Source organism: Paralichthys olivaceus, chromosome 15 (assembly GCF_024713975.1).
Source record: "Paralichthys olivaceus isolate ysfri-2021 chromosome 15, ASM2471397v2, whole genome shotgun sequence".
In the NCBI taxonomy this organism is placed as follows: domain Eukaryota; kingdom Metazoa; phylum Chordata; class Actinopteri; order Pleuronectiformes; family Paralichthyidae; genus Paralichthys; species Paralichthys olivaceus.
In genome coordinates, this window is record NC_091107.1 from 13,601,987 (window position 1) to 13,619,991 (window position 18,005).

General features: G+C 40.0%; 1 protein-coding gene across 4 annotated transcripts in view; it reads left to right on the top strand.

Annotated features, from left to right (window-relative positions):
- klhl13 (kelch-like family member 13) overlaps positions 1-15,461 on the top strand; it is a 33,998-nt gene extending 18,537 nt beyond the window's left edge. For all 4 annotated transcript variants that reach the window (XM_069539939.1, XM_020085607.2, XM_069539938.1 and 1 more), the window contains 6 exons: positions 175-316; positions 1,658-1,790; positions 2,833-3,029; positions 4,883-5,678; positions 9,182-9,295; positions 14,364-15,461. In XM_069539939.1, coding sequence (XP_069396040.1) covers positions 175-316; positions 1,658-1,790; positions 2,833-3,029; positions 4,883-5,678; positions 9,182-9,295; positions 14,364-14,851 — 1,870 coding nt within the window. In that variant the 3' untranslated portion in view covers positions 14,852-15,461. The remainder of the gene's footprint in view (positions 1-174; positions 317-1,657; positions 1,791-2,832; positions 3,030-4,882; positions 5,679-9,181; positions 9,296-14,363) is intronic.
- The last annotated feature ends 2,544 nt before the right edge of the window (positions 15,462-18,005 follow it).

Genomic DNA, 18,005 nt, shown 5'->3' on the forward strand with positions numbered 1-18,005 from the left:
ACTTTCAAATGAAAATTTGTATAACAATTAGGCTACCACCACCCAATATGTCCTTAAGTAGTGTCACTTTGAAAACTTCTCTGTCCTACTTTCCATAAGCTAAAATTAGATGGGAATGTTTTTTTTCTAACCTTTTTTGAAGTAAAAACTCTCCTTTCCTGTTTTTCCTAATAGATCCCTCGTGGAGGACGACGACGCTCACATGAAAGTTGCTCTGGGCTATGGTGATATGGGCATCTCTGCTCACCTTCAGGCATCAAAGACTGGAAATACGCGGTTCTTCACAAGCAACACACACAGCTCAGTTGTTCTTCAGGTGAGAATTCAAACAGCCGGTGACAGTGACTTCTTAAGAAGTTAAAACAGTTATCGTCTAATTCAGATAAGTAAAGGAGGCTGCGTAAGTGTGTCAGACTTGCCTGATTGTGATTTCTTTGCATCATTTTTGAAACAAAAAGCGTAGATAAAATTGAAGTAACCAAAACCAATTGGGTTTTTGTTCCATCTAATTTGATTGAGTGAGGACAAATTAATATTATGATGTACTTCTCAACAACAAAAAAAGACTAAAAGCTTTAATAATCTGCACCTGCTTTGTTGTAGGTATTTCAAACAGTCGAAAGTTCACAGCACCACAGTAACATAAGAACACCCTCCTGCTGAGGTGTAGGCACACTTTATATCTCACCTTGTTAATGCTAGCTGTGGAAGAAGAAAACAAGAAAATGGCTCCTATATAGCAGAGAACTGAATAATCTATCAAAATTATACCGCTATGGAGAAGCAGGCTGCTTCAGCATGTCACCACTTTGCATATAGCTACTGTATGTTCACGCTGAAGTTATAGTGGAGTGCTTGCATTGCACTGTTTGTTGCTGCCACAGCAGTGTCTGCCCTTCATCATCAGCTTTCATTAGAAATGATTGGCTGTTTGCTGCTTTTGCTGCTCATTAATCTTTGAGTGTGGGAGCACAGTAACGGGATGATAATGATTTTTCTAGGCCACTCCCTCATAGTACAATCAGTCTTTGTTAGCTGGTGCATATAGAAGCAACCCACCCAGAAACGTCCCTATTGATAATAACAAAAGTTTTGCATCAGTTTTTTTTCGATGTGGTTGACGGAGAAAACAACAGTGGGGAAAGTTAAGTGTGAAGAATGTATGTGTAACCTTAAGAAGGAACATTCTCCAAGTGAGCCCATGTGAGAACACAGCAGGAGGTTATTAGGAGGATTCACCACAAGACAGTCAGTGTGTTGATGATGTTTTAAGTTCATGACAAAAATGCAACCAAAAGAAATACGTCCTGCCTCCTGTGTGCTTTGCCACCCCTCACCTGAATGCTCCGGAGATTATTTGGTTGTTGTGAATGCATCTGACCTGAGAATCTCCCGCTGCGTTCTTCATGTGTGAAAGGAACATTTCGGGAAAAGTCCAGAGCCCATCGTCCGGACATTTTCAGGAGTTCATGTCTAAAAATGGCTGTGAAAGCTCCACATGCTTGGATCTCACATCTGACTGGCTATGGGGAAACAGTATTTTTGTGGGAAAAACACATTTTGAAACTATGAAGTGGCTAAAATGGCCTACTTCACTAGAATAAAATCATTTTACATTTCAGTAATGCTCATCTCTTTATTTCTCCGCCTCTTTTAGGGATTTGACCAGCTGAGGATAGAGGGTTTGCTATGCGATGTTACGCTGGTGGCTGGCGACGGCGATGAAGCTTTCCCTGTACACCGCGCCATGATGGCCTCCTCCTCCGACTATTTCAAAGCCATGTTCACAGGTGAGTCCACAAGGCCTCACACTGACCGGAGCAGTGGATTAGCTATTTTCCCAAAAGTGGTCAATACTGATATCTTATTTTCAGGTGGAATGTATTTTTTGTTGCCTTGACAGATGCCAGAAGATTGACAGAAGATTTAATTTCCTTGTGTCTTCTTTCTGCTGCGCTGTATTCTTAAGTAAATATTAAAGTTTCCAGTGTGTCACGGAGATGAGACTGGTCAATAAGTCACATTAACATTCAATTTAAATTCAATTAAAGTAAAAATGACCATGAACATCATGAATACATGACAATGACTTCACAAGGTTGGTTTTATAACACGGATACCTCATCTTACGTATGACAATCACATTGGAATGCAAAACATAATTTAACTAAACTGGCTGTGCCAGATTAAAACTGGTAACTACTAGTAAAAGTAACTTTTCTACTTTGATTGGACCATATATTAATCTGTAGCCACTTAAATTGAGGTTTATCTTTTATGTCCTGAGCTTTGAATTTACAACTCTCCTCATTTACATTACAAGGTACATGTATAATGAGCAAAGGCAGTGAGTTTTACTTTTAGAATAGCTGACAGGGCTACTTTGGATCTCATTTTATGGCAGTTGTAGAAGTTTGGACATTTGACATTTAAAATATAAGATGAAGAAAGTTCTGCCATAAGAACAGAAGAGGAGCTTGTTAAAGTAGGAGGAAGAGGAAACTGTACTTGCAGTGAGGAATTTCTTGTTAGAGATAAGGAAGCTGTGTGAGCAGAGATGCTGAGCAAAGGTTTCTAAGACCTTATATCCTTTCTGAACAAGTCTTTTGACACAGGAACTATTTCACTGACATTAGTGCATAATGGCATATGCATCCAGAGGTAATGTAATTATTAACTTTTAGCTTAATTTGATTTGTTAATTCATGCAAAGGTTATTCTTTAAAAAATGTGTGTGGTTGCTGTGTTGTGTGCTCTGTCAGTCAAATAAGATTGAGTTGCACAACATCTAAGCATCAACTTTTATTTATCCCCTCCTCTCTCCTGATGCAGGTGGAATGAAGGAACAAGATTTAATGTGCATCAAGCTTCACGGAGTTAACCGAATAGGCCTGAAGAAGATCATCGACTTTATCTACACAGCCAAGTTGTCACTCAACATGGAGAACCTGCAAGACACACTTGAGGCAGCCAGTTTCTTACAAATCCTTCCTGTACTGGACTTCTGCAAAGTCTTTCTAATATCTGGGGTAAGGAAGCAGAAGCACAAGCCACAGCAGCTCAGATTTCCTCTAGTCTCCACCAGTTGTAAATAAGCTGTTGTTCTCGGGTGTAACTCACAACTCACTGTTGTTGAGCATGCTTAAAGTTCATTGACTGAAATAAAGGATTTTAGGATTTCAAGCCCGATTTAAAATTCAGTGGTTTAATCTTTTGTATTTAAGCTGCTCTAGATGTGATGGAAATCGTTTGAGCTGATGGAGGAAGTTTTCAGGAGACCTCAGATGTCTTGCACAGAAAATGCATTTATTAAAGCATGATACATCAAGGAGAAAAGCAACAAGCAGTACAAGTTAACAACTGTAATGCCATACAGCTCAAAAGAATCCTCCTATTAGCATATATCTGATATACTGACATGTTGGAGTTTATTCTTCATAAAACCACCTTAGATCCTGTTGGTTACCTCAACATAATTCATGTTGACCACTGTCACATTGCACATTTTATGTAACACTTCCGTTTTTTTAGTGCAAGACTCCTTTCTCTCCTGACCCTGATGGTCATAATGCCGCAACTGTCTCTGTTATGATATAATTCAGGGTCCGGATGATGACCTTGGTTGCCACGGTAACGGTTGGCAAGCTGGATTTCTTATCTGCCTTCTTCGTCCGTTTTCAGTGCAATGTTGAAACCGGAGACAGACACTGAACCCTGGTTTATGATAAGTGACCCACGAGTGAACCATGGACATGGAAAAATTCCCTCAGACTAGAAGTCATGTGACAGTGTGTGTGTGAGTTAGAAGGGGCGAGTAAATTCTGATAGGTTACACACCAGGAGCCACAGGTTCAGGGCTTGGAAAACACTTGTATAACATAAATAGAAGCAGTCATTTTATAATCATAAAAAATTTTGGATCCCCTCAATCAATTATTGTAGTTTCTGGCATGTTCAATATTTGCTTTACTATTTTTTTCCCAAATATATATACTAATAAGTTTTTACTTCTGAGTAAACAACTAAAATACAAGTTAAAACAAATTAGTGTGGATGCAAGTTAGAGCTTTGACTGTTTTTACTGTTTTTTATGCCTCCGCACTGGCAACAGCCAGTGGCCAGAGGTAATGTTTTCGGGTTGTCCTATTCCTCCAAACAGGACATCTCAAGAATACCTTGAGTGAATTTATTTATTTATTTTATAGGAATAGGACAGTTAATGAAATTTGGCAGAAACTTTCACATATAATGGATAGGGAATTTCATTACATCCTTCACAATTCACTCAGACTCATTGATTAACTGATTAGATTTCAGTGGTTAGAGGTCAGAGTTCCCTCAAAAACATGTTTTTGGCCCCTTGAATGTGATATCTCAAGACTGCTTGAGGGAATTTCTTCAACTTTTGATCACTTGTACTAAGATTTTCCGATAAAGTGATTACATTTCAGTGGTCAGAGGTCAAAGGTCACAGTAACATTATATGAATTTGGAAACTGCACTGCTTGGTGGAGGCATACAACTGCAGTGTGGTAATATATAGTTATTAAATCATTTCTAGAGCCAAATTGATGATTTTAAAGGATTGACTTCTCCTGCCAACTGTCTAAACAATAAAAGGTATTATTATCATTTTGCAATGATATAAAACACACATCAAATCATCTTTTAAAATCCACGCTTACCATTAGAGCGGATGTTCATTTGTCTCATATTGCGTCAAAGCTAAATTACTATTCACTATTTTGTAATTAGGAATAATTTTTTCCAAGGAGATGAGTTTCTGGATACAAGATGGGGAGATCCAGTAACTCGTATTTTTAAATGACTTCTCGATGTCAGTTAGTAGCTTTCTGAGATTTTCATTTCATCTTCCTTGCAGGTTTCTCTAGACAACTGCGTAGAAGTGGGCCGCATTGCCAACACATACAACCTCACAGAGGTGGACAAATATGTCAATAACTTCATCTTGAAGAACTTCCCCTCACTGCTGGGCACAGGAGAGTTTGTGAAGCTGCCATTTGAGAGACTGGCTTTTGTACTGTCCAGTAACAGCTTGAAACACTGCACTGAATTGGACCTGTTCAAGGCTGCCTGCCGCTGGCTACGCTACGAAGACAGTCGTATGGACTATGCCCCAAAGCTCATGAAGAATATTCGCTTTCCCCTAATGAACCCACAGGAGCTCATCAATCACGTGCAGACAGTGGACTTTATGCGCACGGACAACACCTGTGTTAACCTTCTCCTGGAAGCTAGCAACTACCAAATGATGCCCTACATGCAGCCAGTTATGCAGTCAGAACGGACAGCCATCCGCTCGGACAGTGCCCACCTGGTTACCTTGGGTGGTGTTCTGCGCCAGCAGCTAGTTGTGAGTAAGGAGCTGCGTCTGTTTGATGAGAAGGCTCATGAGTGGAAGGCACTTGCACCCATGGACGCACCCCGCTACCAACATGGCATTGCTGTCATCGGCAACTTTCTCTATGTGGTGGGGGGCCAAAGCAACTACGACACCAAAGGCAAAACAGCAGTGGACACCGTGTTCCGATATGACCCTCGCTACAACAAATGGATGCAGGTGGCTTGCCTTAATGAGAAACGTACTTTCTTCCACCTCAGTGCACTCAAGGGACACCTCTATGCTGTTGGTGGAAGGAATGCTGCAGGGGAGCTTGGTGAGTTTATTTACCTGCTTGTTTGTTTTATCTGTACTTTTAAGTAACAGCTAAAACTTTAATTAATATTTAATGAGATTACACAATTTAATTATCAAGGGAAGAAGTGAGGGAATTGTGCAGTTTAATAAGGCTGCAAGCGTACTAACGTTGGTAATCAAGTGTTGTGTCTACACTTGATTTTCTGTTTCAACACATCACATTTTCTTGTCTGAGAGGATGTGCGTATGATCTCAAAATATACGTCAAATAAATTCAATACAGGTGCAGCTCAAAACATACATAATCCTGTGAGAAAAAACAATTTGCATCTGTTGAAATGTACCGAAACGAATTTGCAAACAGACAAACTGAAGGAAAATAAACACTTAGATGTGTATTGCGGATATTTTCTTTCCATTAGTCTGAAAGAAATACTTTTCCTTGTTGTGTTTCATCTTAATGTTCATATGGGTCTGGGTTTTTTTGCACTTGTGAGGTGCAGTTTAGGGTTATTTATTTTGTAATTTTACCTTTTTTCATGGTTTAAATACTCAAAACTTTCTCAAGTAAACAGCTCAATTAATCACGATATTTATAACTGTTCTTGGTGGTTCGGCTGTTGAATGTTGGTGAGTAACCAATGTGGAATCTCTGTACCCGTAACTGTGGACCACAGAGAGGTGCCACCCAATACTTAAATTCAGCTCTGTGACTGCAGTGGACAGAGTGAGGCCACTGTGTGAGCAGTCGTCTCTTCTGGGTTATAATTAGACCGAAAAGCACAGCCTCAGTTCGCTGCCTCTCTACACAACTGACTTTTACTGCTTCACGTTCCACTGCTCCTTTACTGCATGTGGTTTATCCTTCATGTTTTTCTGGATGTACCCATCCACTGCTTAATATTTGTTTTTGGGTCATACGGGTGTGGCTTTATTGTTACAGCTACAATGCTGTTATTATACACAAAAAAAGAAAAAAATGGGATTAACAGGAGCAGATTTTCATCCCAACAGGTATACTGTGCAATGTTTTACATAGAAAGCTTTTGTGCAGATTCTATATCTTAAAATGATAAATACATAAGGGTCTCATTTTAAGATTTCTTGGAGCTGCAATGCATAAGTAATGTTAGTTATCTTACTGGTTTGTCAAATTATATATTTTTTTAACCTGTTGACATTGTATAGGTCTTTACAAAAATTATTACAGCAACGTTGTCTGTCTTCACATGGTAATTTGATAATTTTTCAAGATTTTTAGTTTTGTAAATGTTATTCTACATAATGCACTCTAAACTTGTTTTAATGGTTGTTTATGCTAACCTAAGCAAAATGTGTAGATCAGCAAAAATCTTGTGATGAAGCTTTAGTCTTCAAACAAAACAAAAATTTTTTGCACAGTGTTTTGTCCACTTTTGTTAATAATCTGGATATTGGTACCAATCAGATCATTCACGGCATCATTCAATCTTGTTACACATCGCCATGTTGGTGTAACTGGTTCTAAAAACAGAACCAGTTACACTGATGTAGGACAGAAAATAATGCCACAGAGCGACCAATGCCAGATATCATCAGCTCCCAGCTTGTGTGCCATTAATTTATGGTGCACAGCCTGCAGAAAGAGAAACTCCAGCTAATTAGGAACGTGACCTTTTCATCTGATCATAGGAATATCTGATTAATTCTGACTGAGTGAAAAAGAGGTTCAATTTAAATCAGCGTACCCGTAAATTAAATTACTTAAAACGTCAGTCTCTTCTCTTAAAGTAGCAACAGTCAGAGTTAATTTCTGTGTCAAACTATCATTTATTTATTGAGGATTTTTAATCATGATGCATTCCTTTTTACAGTCCAACCCCACTCTGAATTCATTCAGTTAAACTGTTGTGTTTTAGATCTGCTAAATACAGTCATTGTTTTCTGATATGTTTGCACAACTTCCTCTGAGCGGCTTCAAAACATTGTGCATCACTCAGATTGCTTTTGATGATAGCTGTTGAGCAGGCAGAGGGAGGTGTTCACTCATTTTTTCCACTGAGATTTTACTCAGCCCGCCCAGAGAGGGCTCACACTTTGTAGTAGTCTTGAGCGCACTGCTGTTTATAGAACCAGTGTTTTATCATTTTACGAGTCATTGATTTAAACCAAAGTATTTAATAAATGCAAACATTTAAAGGTCCAGTGTGTAAGATTTAGGTGAAAGAGATCTATTGGCAGAAATTGAATATCAAATAATCCTAGTGATGTTTTCACTAGAGTGTTTCATCTAAATTGAATAAATTGTTGATATCTTTACCCTAACCCTTTATATTTAAATACTTTTTATTTACATCGGGAGTGGGTCCTCTTTACGGAGGCTGCCGTGTTTTTTACAGTAGCCAAAACTGGACAAACTAAACACCTTTTAAGTTTTTATGACAACTGAAGGGTACCATAGGTTCTTTTTCCTGTTTGGAAGGAGAGGGTGAGGTGAAGAGTATTCAGCTGCAACATGCAACTTCACCACTAGATGTAACTATATTCTACAGATTGAACCTTTAATGTCTGAAATATTTTTTGTGTTTCAGCCATCATTGATTGTGACATACATCCAAAAGCATGGTGTCTCTTTTATCCTGTTTTATGCTAATGACCATGACTTCCCTCCCTCTGCAAGGAAGATAACAAGAAGATAACTTATATGTTGTAAGATGTAAACTTGTGCTCTTTGTGTTTGACGATTGCATTTGATGATTGCATTTGATGCAAAGGCAAAAAAGTCCAAAACACAAGTTGTTGAAATCTATACTGACTCCGGCTGATTGTCCAAGTTGGTCTGCGCCCAGTCAAAACCTGTTTCTAACTAGAATGGCACAGTAGAACATCTACCTCCACAATGGCTGATCAGCCATCACATAAAAATAAAAAAATTCATTCACAATATCCAGACTATTCACAATAGCAGTACAAACATCAGAAAATGTGGAAAGACCCCCTTCTCTTATTACATCCCTTTCTCTGGCAAGGTTGAAAAAACTCCTTAATTGAATCTGCCCCAGAAGTTAATGGGTTCCTCCTTGGCCGTTACCCCACCCTTCCACCAAGTTTCAATAAAATGAGCTTTATGGTTTTTGCTAAATCCTGCTAACAGACAGACATAAATGAAAACATTAGACAGTGACTCCACATGTTAACAAACCCTGGCTGCTTGGTGAGGGGCCACTAGGCCACATTTCGCTAACCGACAAGCATCGCTTATGAATCCCAGTGTCCTTAACCCTGGTTCTCACAGATATAATGAAACCACCCTCAGGGACGTTAAAATAAAGGATCTTACAATCTCCCAATTTCCTGAGCAGTCGGTGCATTCAGTGCTGGTGGGGTTTTGGGAATGTGTACTCTGTATTTTAAATCCGCATTTTAGCTCCCACGCTGAGACCCTCCAAGGCCTCATTTGCTGCTGTTTGTCCTCCTTAGTTGTGTCTTGACCTACTTTCTACTAATACGTTCTTTTTTTTTTTTTTCTTCTTTATCCTCAAGCTACTGTGGAGTGCTACAACCCAAGGACAAATGAATGGACATACGTTGCCAAAATGAATGAGCCACATTATGGTCATGCTGGGACAGTGTATGGTGGATATATGTATATTTCAGGTAAGTGGCTCCAGGGAGCTTAAGTAAGTTGTACTCAACCCAAATAACAACGGATGTATAATGCTGTGGGAATGTGTAGTTTAAAAATCGGTTTCATGCCTTTGAGTGATAATTGGAATTAGTTTCTGTTTATTGCAGTTTCCAATTAGATTATTTTTTTCTTCTGTACTGACGTATTTCATGGCAATAAACAGCTGATTACATATTATTTCATTCAAGGCCATAAAATCTACTCGTCGTTACCTCATCTGAAACCTTTCCTCCGAGATCCACTGAATGTATCATGCATTGCCATGAGTCATAGACAGAGGGCTGTGTGAGCGTCTGTTCATGTTCAATGGAAATTTTCAAACTGAATTTTTTTTTACAGAATTCAGTTTATGAATGATACATTAAAGGGATAGTTCACCGAAAAATGAAAATTCAATCATCATCTACTCACCCCTATGCCGATGGAGGGGTGGGTGAAGTGTTTGAGTCCATAAAACAGTTCTGGAGTCTCAGTGGTAAACTTTGTTGCAGCCGAATTCAATACAATTGAAGTAACCAGCGACCTATACTTCAGACATAATAAAACCACAGAAAAAACAGGACATGCTACATACTGCTCCATTGATATAGTGGTGAGTAGATAATGAGTTGATTTTCATTTTTCTGTGAACTGTCCCTTTAAAGGACTGTCATGAGTCATGTGTGAGTTGGCCACAAAAAAAACACAAGTCAATATTAAAATAATTTTTTCATGTTTTATGCTGTTACAATTTTCAATAAATGATGTATGTCAGTAATAACAGGGTTTCTTAAAACGTAATGATGTAAATTGGAGGCTATAAAAAGTTTTAACTACATAAAAAATATTACGTGCTCGGTTGGGAGAGGTTCGGGAGAAACCCGCATTTTGATAATGATAGGAATTTGTCTTTCACACTTAAAGACTATTGATCAAACAATTCCTCACACACTTGATTCATCCGTGATGAGCACTCATTTGAAGATAATGCATGTTTGTGTCAGTGCTCTGATAAGAGCATGGAGACTGACACTTTCACCAGCCAATACTTACTGTTTTAGGTGTCACCTCAGTACTCGTTGACTTCATAGGATTGAAAACAAATCCTGCATTATGGAGATGAGCCCTAGTTTCTCACTGTGACTAATCCAGAGTGATGCTACAATGAAGGGGAGGAGTGGAGGTGGAGGGGAAATTGGGGAAGGATGGAGCAAAGTAGAGGACGGAAACCTGTGTAGGAGGTGTAACACGGCGGAGCCTGTGTTAATCCCTACTGGCCGTGGGTACCGCCATCATTCTGCAACACATAAACATGAAAATGGGAGTCACAGGAGTTTTTTCCTAAATGTATATTCTAGTTTGAAGGAGATCTGGAATTATGTGGTTAGTAATCTCTCAATATACAACGTATAGGTTCTTGAGTTTCACCACTGAAAAGCACCGGTTCAACATAAGATCTAAAATCTGTGAGCATATTTCACCAAAGAAATAAACATTAGCTCTTTCAATAGTGGGACGAGTAAAAATGGCCATGTCCAAATTTCAAACAACATGAGCATGATGATGCATCCATGAAATGAATATTTAAAGAAGTGTTATATTGGCAGTGAGGATAGACTGGTGTCTTTAGCCCCAGCAAATTAATACACATTAATATCTCTGCACAAGCCACATACTGTACCTACATTAACACCTAGAAGGCTTTGACAAAATATATATATAATACACTGAAAAGCTCTTTAGCGGTAGTATTAAGCTTGTTTACAATGTAAGGTGCTGACCAGCATCTACACCGTTATTAGATACACTCCCTGCTTTTTGATTACTGTGCACACCACCAGTCAATTTAATTTCATAATCCACAGATCTCATTATTCCTGCAAACTTGTAGCAGTATTATGTGGCTCTATTAACAGCACATTACCTCCCCTATTAGCTCCAATTATGTCATGTTAGTGATCGTGTTAGTGGTCCTGAATAGTTATTTTACTTTTAAGGGTCTCTACTATCAAAGATTTGGCTGTGTCTTTCTCATAGAAAAACATGCTGCCATAGATGAACTCTATGAATGTGTTTATGGCAAAAAACTGCATTGTAAAGAGCCTTGAGTGGTCAAGACTATAAAAGCACTATATAAATACAGTCTACAGACCTTAGTGTTGGAGGAAGAATTGTTACTGTACGTAAAAACACTAGTGCGTGTATTCCCTTTAGTTTGATTTGATTGCTGACTTGATGGAAACGGGCCAGAAACTAATACCTACCTACATACTTATGATCATTGTTTATACAAACAAAACTTTTAAAACATTGAATTAGTTTGTATTTAATTTGGCAACCCCAAGAACTGGGACATACAGTAATTGGGAACATGCAGTCCTCATGATTTGGCAAGTGTAACATTACCATGGAGTGAAGATGAAAGCCACATTTTCACTTATAAAACTAAATAAACTGAAGCAATGAATAAAACATAATAGTCATGGATGAAGCTAATCCGCTGGTAGCCAGCTGTTTTTTTCAATCTCTCAGCCTTAGCATGTACTCAACAGAACATTGGGATTTATAGCTCACCTTTTGATATTGTAACTGATTTTTCTTTTGTTGGTTTCATGTTTTAATGAGGCAGGTAATAGCCAGCCAGCTGTCACAAGAGCAGAATAGGTACATGTTGCTCTTGTGACAGCTGGCTGAGCTGTGACAGTGTCAGGCTCTGTGCCTGCAGCGGCTAAAACTTTGTGAAGGTTATAACCCAAGAAAGGAACGTGCATGGCTCATATGAAAATTGTAAAGTGCTTTGACTTGTTAAGATTGGAAAAGCTTTATATAAATACAGTGTATTTGGTATTTACTGTTCTAAATAGTGCAGATGCTTTCAGTGCAGAAGGTACATGTAAAAAAGCTTTAGCCATTAGAGGAATGTTGTTGCACCAACACCCACAGTCTCACAGTTTAGCTGTGCTGCGCTGTCTGAAGGTATCCCGTCAGCCAGATGAACCTGACAAATGCACTCAGCCCACAGACCATCACAGCTCAAGTGGTGTGGCAGAGTTCAGACATGAGTGGTGAACCTGTGCAGAGCCACACTACCTCTGGTCCACAGCCTGATCTCACAGATTAGGATCGTTGTGAAGAAGAGCTTGTGGTCTTTCATTTGTTTTAGTTATTTATGAAGTCATCTACAGTGAGGACAATGTATGCATAGAATATTCTAAATTGATTATTTCTTCAGTAATTTGTTGTGACATTTTGATGTATTTGCAAGAAAGCTGTTCATGACGGCCTCGTAACTGTGGGTTTAAATCGGAGCAGACAAGGATGGTGATGTGTAATGTATGCGTGCATTCTCCCCCCTGGATCATTATTGAAATGTTGCACGTATTGACATACTGTTATTGCAGCTCTTGCAAATAATGTGGGGACTGTGTCTGAAATCACACCCTCTTTGTTATGTAATGTCATGCAGTATGTTCATCTTCTGCCATTTTATTGGTGTGAAATTTATTCTAAAAAATGAAATGAAAAAATGAGCATGCATCACATGTACACTACTTATGCCAGAAATCACATAATGCAATTTGTTTAGTTTTATAGATGTGGAAATTACTGTTGTAGAACTCAATGTCCGTCAGCAATGGCCCAATATCACAATGACTCATGCAAGTGTCTGAAATTTAAATTTCCTGCTCACTATAGAGTTAATGATCGTCTATTATATAGTGAGCAGTAAATGAGCGATTGAGGGAGTGTCTTAAAATACAGATGAAACCAATTACGATTATCCTGAGATATATATATATTTATATATATATATATATATAAAATCTCCAGAGTGTTCAGATGAGGGGTGGCACAGCATGCAGCAGGCATGACCTAGCATATTTCTTCCGCTGTGGAGATCACGTCTACAGTATAGTGATACCGGTGTCGGCCGTCAACACCAAAAGCCATGGGATCTTATTGTATCTCACATACAGCCCTTTCAGAAGATCATCCAAAGTTCGGTGCGTGTCTGAAATCAGTCAATATATCAGTCAGGCTCTAATACAAACGATAACCCGTCCTCCTTTGTGCCGTCTATAAAACGGCAAAAGCTTTTAGGCTCAATTTAGCAAAACCTTGTCTACTCTTAACGTCTCACTAATGGTACCTGAGTAGACAATGGGACACCAGGACGCTGATCAGACATCATCATATCAGGGAAGGACCAAAGCCCTTGAACTGCATCATAATAGCAGCACAGTCTCTTGAGAGGAATTAGAAGGAGCCTATATACGTCAACTCCAGCACTGTTCATGTCAGGATTTCAATAGCAGACTACTTGGATAAAGAAATGGATTGTTAGAGTATCTTTGGATTTGATCAGTTAAGGAGGCGCAGCATCACAGATCTGAGTCATGGCTGCTGAATAGACAGCTTAGGCCGCAACAATCAACCAAGCACACGATCACTGGGCAGCAGCGAAAGAGAGATTCTGCCCTGTATTCGGCATGCTCTGCAAATCTTCACCTCATTTGGTCCTAGTCACTCTGGCAGGGAGGGGGGGCTTGGCGGCTTGGCGCCTTGGCTGCTACCCAAATGCATGCTGGGATTGTGTTCCTCTTTATTTTAAGCCTTCCCTGTAGACATGTCCTGTTTTTATCTTTCCCCACTTTTCCTCAGTTTTTTGTGTTGCTGCATCTACAGACTGTTGTTGTGCCTATTTGAATCAAAGCTTTGTAATGAGTGCTCATCATCTGCATTATTTCGTGGTACTGAAAAGAGGCTGAACGAACTCTAGCTCGGAAGATTACAATGAACTCTGTAAATTCATGGTTGAGTTGGAGTTTAGGTTAAAGAGATGAAGAAAGGTGATATAAAAAAAATGTAGAGCCATGTAATGCTTTTGAGGCAACTGTGAGCATTCTCAGTGTTATGGCTGATCCTCTTCGTGGCCCAAATAAATAAAAATGTAGGATTTCATAGGCAATTCTGTCAACGATAGGCCTGATTGACAGCTGTTTTCCTCCCAAATGATGAGCACAGGCTAATTTGCACTCTCTTTTTTTCTTGCTGCAGGGGGAATCACTCATGACACTTTTCAGAAGGAGCTAATGTGTTTTGACCCAGATGCAGATAAATGGACTCAGAAAGCACCCATGACGACAGTGCGTGGTCTGCACTGCATGTGCACAGTCGGGGACCGTCTTTACGTAATTGGGGGTAATCACTTCCGGGGCACCAGCGACTACGACGACGTGCTGAGCTGTGAATACTACTCCCCCGCCCTCGACTTGTGGACACCTATCGCTGCCATGTTGCGAGGCCAGAGCGACGTTGGCGTGGCCGTGTTTGAGAACAAGATCTATGTGGTTGGGGGCTACTCATGGAACAATCGCTGCATGGTGGAAATAGTACAGAAGTATGACCCAGAGAAAGATGAATGGCACAAAGTGTTTGACTTACCCGAGTCGCTGGGCGGGATCCGAGCCTGCACACTCACAGTTTTTCCCCCAGAGGATATTTCGGGCTCGCCCTCCAGAGAGTCACCCCTCTCGGCACCTTGATGAGTAAAGGGAGGGGGGACCCTCTTTGCTCACGCACCCCTAACCCCTCGCCCACCCTGACCCCCTCAACAAACACACCTTATAGACATTGTTTGCACTTCCTCTTTGGACTACATCTGTACTGCATCCCCAAGTACCTCCCACTCCCCTCCAGCTGTGCAGTAACCCCTCCCTAAGTGATTAAAACCTAAGTACCGATGCGATTTGGCAACCTAATTACGTGTTAATGTTGCATACTCGGTATATTTTGGCAGGAAATACCATGACTTGAAAAGTGACTTTGCAAATCAACTTTTCTACCTGATGTCTACAAAGTTTTCTTATGTCTCGTTTCTGTAGGCGTTCTACCCTGAGATGCTGACTACCACACTGACTCTCTTCTAGTCTATGCCAGGTTAGCTGCAGGTGACCGCAGAGAGCATAAGCGTAGGGACAGATGAGCTCCACAACACACACTGGTTTTTAACTCAGGGGTTGGCCCAGGCCCCATCGACGTCTCTCACTCACGCTCTCTCCGTCTCTCTTACAGTTTCAGTTCTTTCCTGCTATGAAACTGTTAACAAAATGGTGTTTTCTAAATTTAATAAACATGGTTTTGAAAGTACGAAAATGTTGTCGCCATTACTGACTGCAGCAAATGCAAACCTCAGAGCCCCCCAAAAGTGGATGTTCATTGAAATTTAGAATGTGCACAAACTTGGACATCTCAGAGCATAATATATAAAGTGGATTTTTGTGGGATAGTGATTAGACTGGCTGGTATGGATTTCATCTGTATAAAGTTGAGGTCATTGGATACCAGTCATTGTTGATGGTTTCTGTAAAGCTGCCTGACTCTGGTACAAAGTGTGTGGTCATTAATAAACTGTGAGAGCGAAGCAGGCTTTCTTTATCTCGGTTATGTAAACTTCACTGTACTGAATGAGCTGCAGATGTGAGGTAGATCAATCCACCTGTGTGCAGGGTAGTGTTGGCTTACCTGTTATTAGCAGATTATACCGCATTGAAATTCCTAAACCGGTTTATTACGCTACAGTCAGGATTACCAGGAATGTTCAATGCTTTCCAATCACTACATTTAGTTAGTAACTGTGTTCCATGTGCTAATGTCGCTCAACCTCTCCCGAGTAATTGCCAGTGATGTAAACATTACACCGCTGACCAGCATGAACGAAAAACTGGCACTTCAGCCCCTGTCGCCGCTCCGCCTGGAATCAAGACAGATGGTACTGTCGCCAACAGTCTGTCCACCTGTGCCGGGACGATTAAAGCCTTTATATAGCAGCATGTGGTGTCCGAGACGTCTGCCTCACGCTGTTCCCAGGAAAAAAAGGTTTGTTAATCATCAGGTGAGTTTGGTCTGGTGCTTTAAAGGTCCAGTGTGTAAGATTTAGATGAAAGGGATTTTTGTCTGAAACAATACAAAAACATCAGAGTGACGTTTTCACTGGTGTGTAATCATCTAAATTGTATGAATTGTAGTTTTCTTTACCATAGAATTTATATTTATATTTAAAAACTTTAATTTACATGGGGGCCGGGGGGTCCTCTCTGTGGAGGCCTCCATGTTTTTTACAGTGGTGTCTCTCATCTCAGGTTGTAATGGCTTATCCCTTGGTATTGGTGGCAACAGATGTTTCTGCTGTACAGCCACCATGATGATTTACACGTACATTCATGACGTGGATGTGTAGCTTTTATTCATTTTTACTGATTCACTTTTAGCTTTTGAATCCCTTCTGTGTTACATTTTTTTGCGTATTTTTATCCATAGCATGGTTTGCGCTTCGTTTAACAGTTAAGTTTGAAGCTCTGTCAAATTTCTTTTTTAGCAGCTATACGTTAATACCTTTTTTTGTGGCAGTTCAAAAGCTCTAATTTTTTGCAGCATCTTATTTTTTGGCCCTGTTTATGGAGCAAATTGTATCATTCTCCAACATTTAAATATGGGCAGTTTGTATTCCTGTGATAGAAAGTTGCTGACTGAACAGAAGAGGAATAATATAGTGAAGATGCAGAAACTGAGAAAATGTGTTCGGGTCACCCTGGGAGAAAGGAGCAAACACATCTCGATTTGCGAATATAAGTCACTTATATGATGAGTCCCATTATAATATTTTGCCACCGTTGAATGCTTAATTATTCCTCACTCTTTTTGTATTTTACAAGCGAGCGACACAGTGTTACAGTCATTGTCTCTTGCTGTGACCTTAGACTCAATGAACTGCAGTATGTAACCAATTGATCAAACAAACTGTGGAGGTGAAGGAGCTGGGAGAGCAACTTCACCTGCACCACAGAGGATCAGTCAGGGCAGAGAGCTGTTAGCTGATTGATCCTCATGCTTTAAAAGTCACACTGGGAAATGAAGCACTGAGAATCACAGAGATGGACAGAGACTGAGCTGCAAAGCTAGACGTCCAGCAGAAAGTGGTTACGTGTAGTGTCAAGCTTATGTTTGCACCTGGTTATGAATAAACATGCTGAACGTCAAATGGTTCGACTGGTTCGTCTCTGCCTGTCGTGGTGGGGACCATGTGACGTGGTCCACTGCCACACAAACAATCAATGAATAATCGCTTTCCTAAATAATTTGTGCATTTATTTATAGATTTGAGAATAACATGCACTGAAACATTTTTATTTAAAAAAAATCTACCTCAGCCCATCAACGGTCTCAGTAGCGATGCTGTGATATATTATACACATCCACTGTTTCATTCCTGCCACACATTTTTTATTCACCACAGTTTTTTCACACCCACTGGAGGTTTGTTTATTGGCAAAGCAGATAAAAAAGAAGTGTGTGTGGATTACGGCATAACTCTTGACAAATAAGCACAACACACATTTGTGTTTCTCCAGATGGCTCCTCCTCTCCTCCTATCATCCCAGACAGAAAATGACCCAGATTCTCCAGGCTGCTGGGTGTGTTTGCATACACATCACTCTGTTGACTTTGTCAGTCAGAAAGCATCACTCTGAGCAGCGAGGAGAGGGATGGTCTCCAATCCGCCTCTCACCATGATGAAATACAGAGCCACAGATCCCTGCTGTCCTCTGACTGTGTGGATGATGGAGTTAATGGCTATTGATCCCTCTGGAAGGCAGCCAACATATCCTGATGTTACACCTACTAGACATATTCATCTTT